This window comes from Uloborus diversus, chromosome 3, assembly GCF_026930045.1.
Source record: "Uloborus diversus isolate 005 chromosome 3, Udiv.v.3.1, whole genome shotgun sequence".
Lineage (NCBI taxonomy): Eukaryota > Metazoa > Arthropoda > Arachnida > Araneae > Uloboridae > Uloborus > Uloborus diversus.
In genome coordinates, this window is record NC_072733.1 from 99,949,251 (window position 1) to 99,962,035 (window position 12,785).

At 30.9% G+C, this 12,785-nt stretch overlaps 1 protein-coding gene across 1 annotated transcript in view; it reads right to left on the reverse strand.

Annotated features, from left to right (window-relative positions):
* Positions 1–7,386: 7,386 nt before the first annotated feature.
* LOC129219302 (ADP-ribosylation factor-like protein 8B-A) overlaps positions 7,387–12,785 on the reverse strand; it is a 64,038-nt gene continuing 58,639 nt past the window's right edge. Inside the window, exon 6 of the mRNA XM_054853645.1 lies at positions 7,387–10,236. Coding sequence (XP_054709620.1) covers positions 10,190–10,236 — 47 coding nt within the window. The 3' untranslated portion in view covers positions 7,387–10,189. The remainder of the gene's footprint in view (positions 10,237–12,785) is intronic.

The following is a 12,785-nucleotide window of genomic DNA, read 5'->3' on the forward strand; positions in this document are numbered from 1 at the left end:
CGCGGCATGCGTCAGATAGGCTCGATTTGAATTATGAAAAATAGCTTTGCACATAACTTATTTTAATCATAAAAAATTAAAAAGGCTTATATATATATATATATATATATATATATATATATATATATATATATATATATATATATATATATATATATTATAAATACGAAGCTTCGATTGTCCAAAACTCTTATTACCGGAATCTCTTTTAACCAAATTCTGGTTCCCAAAAAGTTTTTTCGTAAGCAAACTATATCCCTTCAAGGTCACTGGTTATCTGTCTTAGCAGAAAGGATTTATTGAATGGAAGGGAAGAAATTAACAAAGGGCAATATTGGACAAGTACTTCATATAGAAGATGGAGCATAAATATCTTGTTTGAGAATGCATAATAATGTGGGAATGATCTTTGTATTCCCTGACAAAGAAAATAAATTCCTGGCTTTGGCTTTTTTAGCAACTTACTATGATGTGTATAAAAGTCTATGCATCAATTTTAGAAAAAATATATATTTTGATATGCTTCAGAGAGAAATATATCGATTTTTTTTTTGTTCAAACAGTCCTTTCGTTACCGCTGGAATTCACCAGGTATGATCACATACATTATGAGTTTCAAATCGATGGACAGAATTAAAGCATTTGTATAGACTGAAAAACTGTTTTTTAGAAATAACAAAAAAGGGAAAATACAGAGGCATTATGGTTAAGTCGACATGTCAATAACTCAACAACCCTAGTAAGTCAACATTTATTTTTCCAATGGTGAGCTCAATGTTAATTTCAATACCTAAAAAACTCTCGACCTCAACTGATACATTTATAGGAATCCTAGTAAGTCTACATCCCCTTATATCCTTGACAACTCCTTTCTTTGGATATTCTTTCACATTGACCATTTTCGAGTTTTCTTGTTCAAACAATTCTTTTTTCGAAAGATCTTAGAGGATTCCCCTTGTACTCGGGGAAATCAGTCTTCAGATCCAGCACTCTTGGGCAGGGGCGTGCTTAGAGTTTTAGAGACCCTGTGCCAACAAATAATCATTTTTGTTACCTTTGGGAAGACTGTTGTACCTTGATCATGGTGTACCATGCGCCATGCACTCTAATCAGCTAGCGCTTTTACCTAGTGAGGAATCACGGTACACTATGTCAACCATGACAGTCTCTCCACCTGCCAGAGTGAGTTGTAGGTTGAAACTCCAGCTTTTTGGTGGACAGTGTTTTGTGCAAACAAAAGTAAATAATTCCAGGGTTACTTAAATGAAATTGAACTTTTAAAGACTAGTGTTACCCAACTGATTTGACCATTACATTTATTGCCTATCTCTCGGTCAACATTTAGTCTTTACTTTTTACGTAGCTGTAGGGGGTTATAGGGTAGCCAGTTTCGTATAAACATGCACCCTCGTGTACCTTGAAACCAAGCTTCATCTTGTACTTTGAACCACTGGATCAAGGTACAATAGGTTGTAGTGAGGTTTTTTTTTTTTTTTTTTTTTTTTTAGGATTTCATCATGCCTCGAAGTAAAACTGGAATCAAGAGGGATACAGTAGATGTTGAAGCATTGCAAAATGCTATTGAAGCAGTTAGAAGTAATGATCCTGACAAAAACGTGACTTTTAGCGAGGCCGAAAAAGTATTCAAAGTGAGCAGGTCAACCATTACTAAGCATTTAAGAAAGTTGAATGAAAATGGGTCCAATAAACTTGAATACAACGTAAGTTATGAAGTTAAGCAAGTACAAGAGGTCTGTCTCAAGGTACACCAGCATCATGTACCATGGACCAAATTACATAAAATTTGTGAAAAACATACAAAAATAGAAAAATATTTTTTTACACTCCGAAACATTTTTTTACTTATGCAAAAAGGCTTGAAGTTAAGTTTTAATATAACTAAAAACCATAAAAATCATTCTTTTTTTGAAAACCAAAAAGTTTTAGAAATGGTCCAAGGTACAACAGTCTCCTCTATTTATTTCTTCTAAAACATAACCCGCTGTCGTGTGTCACCCAGCCGTATAAGTTAGTTCGAGATTTTTATAAGTAATTACAACAAAATTAATGTGAAAATATATGACACAAAATATGGTTGCAAAGAAAATTTTTGGAATCCGAAAGAGATGCAATTGATGAAATAAAGACTTACATCCAAATTGCGTTGTTTTTAGCCCGGGGGGGGGGGGGGGGGGTATGAAATAGGAAATTGAAATCTAACTTCAGAACAACGTTTGGAAAAAGAACGAAAAATATTGACCGTTTTCTGCCTTTTCACTTACTTTTACTACTAGCATATATAGAAGATTCCATTCAAGTGTCCAGTTAAGTCATTCCATGTCCATGTTGAAATTTTATAGAGGTTTAGAGATGTGTGTGTGCCTTTGAAACTAACCTATGCAATTTTCAGCTTGCTAGATCCAAATCCTGAGGTGAGGATCTAGGATCTTAGAAAAATGTGATCCAAAATGGCGGATCAGTTTTTTGTGCCAAATTACCAAGTTTAAACTAAGTGTACAGAAAATTTTATCATTACTGGAACCCTGAAATTTTAGGCGCTTAAAGTACAATAATTGGCTGTTGATGCATTTAATTATTTTTAGAAATTAGAACACATTAGATTTTTTATAGCACATGTGTAAACTCATGAAAAAGCGCGGCAGGGAAATTTTTTCCTGGATTTTAGGTTGTCATAAAATCTGAAAAAAAAAAAAAAAAAAAAAAAAAAAAAAAAAAAAAAAAAAAAAAAAAAAAAAAAAAAAAAAAAAAAAGCAAAGGCTCGTACTTCGTGATTACATTGTAAAAATATTTGTTTTTAATGGGTTACAGTTTCAGAACTTAAATATCTATTTTCTAAAAGATATTGTCATCCAAATTGGCTATTAAAACCGTTCCAGTGAAAAATAGCCTGTTGTTAAAGTGCTTTAGCTCAAGTTTGTCACCTCGCATTTTCTTTTCGTTTATACCATTAGAAAGAATACAATTTTTCCTTTCAAAATAAGTTTTTTCTTCGATGGTGTTTTTTCGAATAAGGAAAGAAAAACAAGTTTGAAATTGTGTCTGTTTTAACAAATTGACATGTTTAAGTTCTGATTACGAGAAATTTTATCACACGGGAAGCCTGAAATTTTAGGAGCTCAAAGTACTTTTGGTTGTCAATATGTTCTAGTATTTTTATGAATTTGAGTTCATTAACTTTTGTGTAGCACACAAGTCGCAAGAAAAACGCAGTGGAGTAACTTTTTCCTGGATTTTAGACTATCATAATTCTGAACAAATAATTATTCAAGCTTTGTTATTCTATTGTCAGTATACATGGTTTTAATGGGTTATAGTTGCAGAGCATAAATATTGATTTTCTAACACATATTAACATCCAAAGTGGCTGTCGAAATCATTCACATGAAAAATTGCCTATTTTTAATGCGTTGTAGCTCAAGTTAGTCCCATTGCATCTTCTTTTCGTTGGTACTATTAAAAAAAAGATTTTTTTCACACAGAAGTATTTTATTCTCTTGTAATATTTTAGCGGCCCCTTAACTTCAAAATACTTTAGCGGCCATGTGCGGCCGCACAGTTTGCAACCTCCTAAGCACGACCCTGCTCTTGGGGCAGTCATAAGGCGGAGGGAGGTTGTAAGAGATATGTCCTCATAAGAGGAAGGGGTTGTAAGAGACATGTACTCTGGGGTGCCCCCAGGAGAAAGAAAACACCTCATCTCATGCATTTTTAACATGTGCAAACAGATCTTTACACTTTAATAGGCCAGACTCAAAAGCAACACATACCTTTTTTTAAAAATTATGGATTATTTCTCATGAAGTAATCCAATTTGATACAACAGTAGACTGTCTTTATCCTCACCTCTCATGGGGCAGAACGAAAGTGTTCAGAATATGGGGGGAAAGGGGGTGTTCATTATAGAGGGAGAGCACTGTATGTGATCAATTATGTTTATGGACTGTGTTTGGTATTTTGCCTGATTAGCAATATCAGTTACCAAGATGGGGGCGCAGAAATTTTGATTTGTTGACAAATGGACAATATCCAACAGAGCTCAGTCAGACCTGACCCTCCCCCCCCCTATGTTTTTCAAAGTTTAAACGTTTTACCAAACATTTAACAATAAAATGATGCAATACAGCTGTATGTACGTTTTACAAACAGAAGCAGTATGTACGTTTTAAAAAAAAGAACTCTGCTGTTTTAGTTTGTTTTTGCATTGCATATTTCTCATGCTCTGTCCATATTATATAATTATTTAAGAAATTGAACAGACACCAGATTAAATTTACGTCTACAATTCCTGAGAAATTGATGTTGAACAAAGGTGCAACAATCGCTGAAAGTTTATTGAAAGGGCTTGTTATTGCGACAATGAGTTCTTTGTCACTGCAACGAATATATCACAGCTGTTGGCCGCAAATTTCAACAACCACTTTAAATCTTTCTTAAAAACTGAAGTGCTGTACAAAATCATCTTTGCGTAATAAATTTTTTACTTGTTTTGCATCCATCAACTTCTGGCTTTGGGTGCATGTAGAGCGTCAGCATGTCAAATTCAAGTCAGTAAGACTTAAACTCTAGCATTTCTTTTTTTCTTTATTAATAACAATTAACAATAAAATATTACAATACAGCTATGGGTACCAAAAAAAAAAAGATTTTTAATCTGTTTTGCATTATCTATTCTCAAGCAAGGTATGAGTTATCAGCCAAGTGAAAATGTTTCCGGGTGATTCTCAGCCACATTTTTCTTCAAAGTAATCATACTTTTAAGGTTTTGAATACTACTTGCTACACTGGTTGGATTCTTAAAATATAGTTCAGTTGCAGAAACTTTAGGCTCATATTGCTCAGCTGAATCATTTTATGTGATGCAGTAATATAAAGAAAAATAATTTTTCGTCTTCCTCTCTCCATTTTCCCTTTAATGTCCTTCAATAAGTGTGATAAAGTTGGGAATGTATTTCTGGCTGTCTAATGTGATTCATAGGAATTCCGATTGTGAACATGTTCAGTACATAAAGCCGTAATAACTGTACAGGGCTAAAATAGCATTTATAATGCTGGGGTGTTCAGAGTAGAGAGGTCAGCCTATGTTAAGTTTGCGGAGTTTTGCCAGGATCATCAAAGTGTGCTCAGAAAATAGGGGTGTTCACATTAGGGAGTGTTCAGATAGAGAGAGTCCACTGTGCAGCAAAAATACCACTTGCTTCTTTCTTTTTTTGTTAATGCATAAGTTACATAGCTGTTTGTTGAGAAAAATTTCCCAAAATTTGTTTCCTGTAGTAGTCATATCAATCCCATTTAGATAACCTAGTGACATGAAAGAACGTATTTGAATCACCTAACTTAATGGCATAATATCTTTAACAGAACTGTTTACAATAAAATACCGCTAAATTATAAATTAGAACTAAATAATGTAGACGACTGCTTTATTGTACGGTGTATTGTTTGGCAAAACTACTTGATATAGCTTATAAATGATGATATACATAAATTGAAGAAAATTTTAAATCCTATTTTTAATCGGATCCTAGGTCTACTGCTTACAGTATGGGATAAGGATGCTCTTCTGCCTTATTCAAACAATTCATGAATCTTAGATTTGTCAATCTCAAAAACTAAACAACTTGCAAACCTAAGATTTTAGCTTACATATTATAGAAAATAATAATACTAATAATAAAGTACATTCTACCACAACTAGAAAATGGAAAATAAAGAAAGTTAAAAACAATTTGAAAATTGAAAGGTAGCAAACAGAAATTTTAAAAATCATTCTTCAAAAGAACATCAGTTTTATTAAGAATAATATTGAATGTCTGAAACAAAATTGAAAAACACATCAAAACATAGAACAAAAGGAACTTTCAATAAGCTCTTTTTTCCAAAGAGAAAGTGTTGAGAAAATAAAACAAGTATTTCCACTGTGAATTAAAACATAAAACAAAGACTTAACACAATATCAATAGAAGTAATACAGAATGGGGAAAATGAAAATAACATAAGTATGAAAATCCGATCATTCACTCATTTTTGGATATTTATTGAAGGGGAAAAGCAGTAAACTGTTCCAAACATCTGTGTACACAAGATTTAACTAATAATAATATGGAATTATGGAAGAGAATATGTTTTAAATGGTAAGTAATAAAACTTACGCTTGTGAGAAAACAATAACATAAGAAAAGGATAGCACATTACAATGTTTTAAGGGAAATTTATTCATCACAAAAACAATAAATAACAAAAATTGGATTATCATGTATGCACAATTAAGCTACACTTATTCTGATTTATACTTCATAATACTAAAAATACACTGGTCATGTTTACAATTTAATTTCATATAAAAACCTATTAAAATAATTAAACTTGTTAGTTTTCACTATGTAAATGGAAGAATACTTTATTGAACTAAAAATGAAAAGCGGTACTAAATATAGAGTTGCTGCAGTATAACGTTTAAAGTTAATTTCTGAGCTTCAAAAATCAATAGCATAGTATGAAATCTATAAAGTGAAAGAATATTTTCTTTTAATCTCCTGAAAAGTTGAGTAAATCTTCCCAATAACACTGGTTACCTCCTAGGTTTCTTCACCAAGTATAAAAAATAATTTATACAAATAATGAAATTTTGCATTCAAGATTTATACACAAAACAAATGTATATTATTTTGTCTTTCAATGAAAAATTAAAAATGAAAGGACTACAAAGGCACATATCATGCATTCAGCCTAATTAAACTAGTCATTAAAATCTGTGAATTCTTTAAGTAGTATTTTAAAATATATGTTAGCTTTCTACTGTTAAGAGGCAAATAGATTATCACACCATTACAAAAAAATTGAAAACTTTGCTGAAGTGAGTAATGAGGGGAATATAAATATCACAACAAAAAACTTGGGAATGTAATTAAAACAAAATCAATTTAATTTTATAATTAAAATCTATCCTTATCAATAATCAGAGTAAACATTAAAAATATCCAGTAAAGATGCTATCAGAATTAATTTTTTGTAAGGAAAATAAAATCAGAAGATAAAAGAGACAGTGAAGTAAAATTTTATGCAATTAAAACTAAGCCCAGAACAATAAAGCAAAAATGAATAAGTTAAAAGATAAAATAAAGAAGAGGGAAAAACCTGCTGTTTTTGGTAAACGCAATTTTAAAATGTTTGAGTAAAGTTGACTGTTTCTGTCAATACAAAAAAATCTGGAATGTCAACTGGAATGTGTAAGTTCTGAATGGTTTAGCTCATTAACCAGTCAGTATTGATTGGATATGATGAATTGGCAAAAGAATTACTGCAGAATAATACTTGGACTATTCATGAATTATTCAAGGTGCTAAGAAAGGATTTAGAATTCAAAAATGAACACAAATATTTATTTACAAACAAAAAAGCATATTTTTAATAGCACCAAATATTTTACAATATTTTACAAACTGTTCCTTAAAGCAACTCTTAAAATTTTTTTCGAAATTATACAAACATCAATCCGAAAAATTTAATAACTTTACTTTGGTGAGGTATCAATTTAATGAAAAATTAAATTGAAGTTCTTATATCATAAAAGGATAGTCAATGGTTAAGAATTATCTTGACACTAGTGTTCCATATCTTACAGTGGTTTTGCATCACTTATGCCTTCTAAAACATCCAATATTCTCACAACTTGGCACTTTTGTATGGAAAATAAAGTAAAAAACATTTATATTGAAAAATTTTTGTCATTAAAATAGAAATAATCTACTTGATTAAGATGTTTTTTTTCTTTTCTTTCTAGTAGTTTAATTCCTTCAGCATTTAAAGAGATTACATTTGAGATAAGTTTATAAAATTTAAGAACATACTTTGGCGAAAGAAAAATCTTGTAAACTTGATGTAAATTGTCTTTTTAGATGTATGGCTAATTAAATAATATCCCCTCTCCCAAACTATTAATTGTCCCCTTAAAGTTTATAAATATTGCACAAAGATTATATAAGCAAAAATAAACAATAACACAATAACACTGTGCAAGACCAAGAAAATTTTAGTTTCTAAGTTTCTACTCAAGTTAATTTCAAATAAAATTCAAATGTTAAAATTACTGAGTGATTGGATAATATTTGATAAATCGCACAATGTTTTACTTTTTACAATGTCTAGGTTATGCAAATGAAATGATTCAACTTCAAACATTTAATAATCATAGAGGTGCGTGAATGTATATGTATGCAGAGTTTCTCTTCATTGTATTTTCCATTTTTACAATCTCACCAGCTATTTTTATGAATGGCAAAAGAAATAATTCAGATTTAAATACTATACCCACAGATGCTATACCCCAAATATTCCACTACTTCTTAGAAATTAAATTTATATTTTTATTAGAATGAAATGTGATCCACTTTATCACACTCGAAAAAACCTGCACTATACATTAACATTGGAGATGATTTTTCAATTGGTGACTGCAACATTTGTTCAAACCAATGCCTTGAAATAATGTCAAGATTTATAGACGTCATTCTAAAATTAGATCAGTCTGAGTTTCTGGTATGTAAGGTGATTCGATCGTGAGTTGCTCATGGGCAAGTCAATGGGGAAGTCAATCATGACAAGTGAGAAAATCATTGCTGTGTTTCGTTACATGTATTATAGAGTGATACGGTACCTTTCCCATGAAGAACATCCCAGGGAGTATACTGCAGCAGATCGCCACTTCTTGCAAGGATTAGCATTCAAATGCTGAAAGCTGCTGCTAAGTAAGATAGCTACTTACAATATGTGAGAAACATCTGCTGTTGCCAGTTCGCATGAAAACTTGTTACTCATTGACACCAAAATCACGGTTTACCAATAGATGTATTTTTTTTTTAATCAGAAAAGTATTTGATCTTTTCCAAAGATAATCCACTTTTGTTTCAAAACTTAGTTCTGTCAGTTGTTCAAAGCACTTCTTTGATAGTAGACTATAATTGCATTAAAAAATAACTATGCATGATTGATAACTGAGTAATGCTTTATAATAAATGATACACAGCTTGAAACTTTGATTTCGAAACAAATGATGCATTACATCACAATACCATTACTCTAATTAACACTGAATAAAAATTAACAATTAAAATAATATTAAATGTATCTGGTTGAACAAAATTTATTACATTTAAAATTATTTGAAAATACAACCAAGAGAACCTCAACACATAAGTTTATGCAAGGTGTCTCAAAAAAATAGCAATAAACTTTTAGGAGAGACAGATTACATTGAAAAGAAAGAATTGCACAGAAATATGATCAATTTCTACTAAAAGTTTGTTGTTACATTTTTGAGACACCCCTTGTATTTTCTCCTCACAGTCTTAAGAGTCATTCTTGGGATTAGATGTCTAGTGTTGCTCTGAGGCAGCAATATATATAATTAGCATATTACAAGATACAGCAAAAGCATTCAGAAAAATGAATAGATCTGTATCCATTAAAATCTTTTTTTTTTATATAAGCATTGTTTTATAATTATTTTTATGTTTCTAAGTAGAAATAATGATTAAAAATTCTATTTGGTTTTCAAATTTATTTGGAGGTTTTATTTTAAAAAAATAATAATAATTAGGGTTCAGTTTGCATTTAAGAGTATTTTAGAAGTTTAAAAAATTGTGCCATTTGAGCATTAAATAATACACATACACATGAAACCCCCCTAGACAAGTGAAAAAGTTTAGAAAAATGACATTAAAAATGCATTAACACAGAGTATCACTTACTACTTGAATAATGTGGTTTAATTTTTTTAATTTAAAATTAAACTTTGCTAAAATTTTACACATGAAAATTATAAAATGTATCAATTGTAAGAATCAAAAAACTTGTTTTTATGGAAATGCTAACTAAGTTTGAAGTACATTTACAAAACTAAAGGAACAGAATGTTGATGCAAAGAAAAAATGTAATTTCTGCTGTATACCTCAGTGCACTTACAAATACAAAACAAACACAGCGTTATCAGTAAACAGTTCATACCAAAAATGTCTTTCTCATGTTTCACTACTGAATAAAAACATACGGACAATAGTTGTTCACATTCAGGTCTTTTTATCTATATTTTTCACCAAGCAAAGTCCAGTTTACCATATACACATCTTCTGAAGTGACAAGTGATAAAAAACCTGAGAGTTTAAAGGATTACTCAATGGTTGTTCTTTGAATGAGAGATAAGCCACTGCAGAGTTATATCTATACAAGTGAAATAATTTAATTAAATATAAACACAACTGACATATATACATATGTGAATATAAGAACTGATTTCAAATTTACTAGAATTATTAGTTTTTATAAGACTTAATATCCCAAGAACAAGATTTTACGCATTACACAAGATAGTAACACCAAAGAACTAGTATACTGAAATAAACTGTAAAAGTATAGAAAGACATAGTAAGCTAAAAATAAAGTTACTGTCCCAACAATTTTAATATTGTTGATGCATTAATGGGCATTCTATTACAATACGCATAAAAATGTACAAAGAATATTCAGGTGATTCTCATGGATGGTCATTTCACAAAACTTAACTGGTTGAAAATGTCTTAAGTTATTAAGCATCAATGTTGCATGTGCATTTAATATTTTTCAAATAGGGAGAGAAATACAAAAATTTCACTTTAAAAACTAAAACTGGCACAAAAATAAGCTTTATCTTTTAATATTAACTTGACCACTTCAATAATTAACCCATAAACAAGAAAATGCTTAAAATGAAAATAAATCTATCAAGTAAACCAAAGAGTCAATAGTTGTGCCTAATGCAATTGAATAAGCTATAAGAGATTTTTTGTGCCGCATAACAAGAAAATAATTGATTTTTCTTTTTAATTTGAAAGTCGCTTGGCAAATTTGGTAATAAACAATGGAGTTGCGGAACTATTTTACACTTGAAAGATACTGTTAATATTATTTCGATGCATTTTTTGTTTATTTGGCAAAATATTTTAAATCACAAAGGATTGTATTTAGGTTTTTAAAAGGTGTTATGCTAACCGATCGTGCTTGGCTCTCTAATCGTCTGGGTTACGGTAGAGGAGTCACTTAGCGACAAACAATAGATTTGCGGGATGATTTACATTTGAAAGCTACTGCTAGAGTCCCAAAGAAATTTTTAATTTGTTTTTAACCAAATTAAATATACAACTCCCCCCCCCTTTTTTCCTGAAGACGATTTTTGAAAGTCTCTAGGGTTTTTCTTTCTTTTTTTTGTTAGACAGATGTGATAGTTGATCAATCGGAGTTTGCTTCGCTTGCTAACAGCTGGGTTACAAGAGCCTGGTCACTTGGCAATAAACAATAGAGTTGCAGATATATGTTACATTTGAAAGATACTATTTGATGTCTTGCTTATTTGGCAAAACATTTTAAATTTCAGAAAAAAAACGCTTCACTTGCCAAAGGGCTGGGTTACCGTAGCGTGGTGCGTTAAACAATGAACTAGACAGTTGGAGGATTATTCTGAGTTTTAAAGCTACTGTAAATTTAATTTAATGTTTTAGCAAACAGTTTTAAATTACAAAGAAACTTCAATAGGTTTTGTTTTGAAAAGGTGAGCAGGCATTTTAGTTAAAGAAAAATGATCACTTCACATCAGAGAGGGAAGGTTATATTGGAAGGAACATTGATGCAGTACTTTCCACCTACAAGTGAGTAACATTGAATGGAAAAATAAAGTACAAGGTATTACTTTCAATTTGACACCAATTTTATTCTTTAACACAAGAATCAAGATTGAAATGCACATACTATACAGTATAATGCAACATACGAGGCAAAAAAGGTGAATCTTCTCGGACAAATCAAGTTGAGCTGAGAAACCAGACGGACCAATGGAATAAACCACAAGATCTTGCTTTAATTTGCACAAATTTCATTCTGTATCTGATGGGTAAGAAGACCTCCCTCACTACTTAATAATTCAAACGCTATTTTACGCCGTTCTGTATATACACCAAGATACTAAAAGCCAGAGTGTTGTTACTTCGTTATACTAGTTAAGAGCAATCGGAATGATAAATGTATACGCAGTCACACTCCCTTATATAATGAGCACGAATAAAATTTGCTCGATATAACATAGTACTCGTAAAAAACGAGTTCGTGAAGAAAAAAAATATCACAAAAATTTATACATGCTTGTTTTGTTATTTTTATATTTATGTATGGTGCCAAAAAAAGCTGGTGGTTTGCTTGGAACTGTCTTCTTGTCTCTTTCTTGTTTTTTTTTCAATGAAAGTAGTGTCCAAAACACATCGTCATATGCATCCGTGGCTTCAAGTTTGAAGTTTTTCTGCACATTAGAAGCCAAGTATGTCGAGGGCTATTTAACTTATAGTTCCCACTTTTTTCCTCTCTCTCCCCCCCCCCATCTGGACTTTTAGCTTCAATATCCTCAGAAGTATATCTCGGAAATGAAAATATTCTGTTCTACAAATAACCAATTTTTAAATGCTGCTCTACTCCACAAATTCCAAAAGAAAGGCTGTGTCATTAATTGTTTCCATGATTTATGTCTTATCTGTAACTTTAGGTAGACTCAAAATATCAATGGAATTTCTCCAAAAATTGAATTATCTTTTCTGAGGAGGAAATCAACAGATATTTTATGTGTTACAAAAATACTGCTCGCTTTAAGCGGGGTTTGCTCGTTAAAAGCGAGTTTTGTTCCTGTAGACTTAACATTGTACCAACCAAGTCTTTTTGAATTCCTTGCTAAATCAGAGTTCTCATTAAAA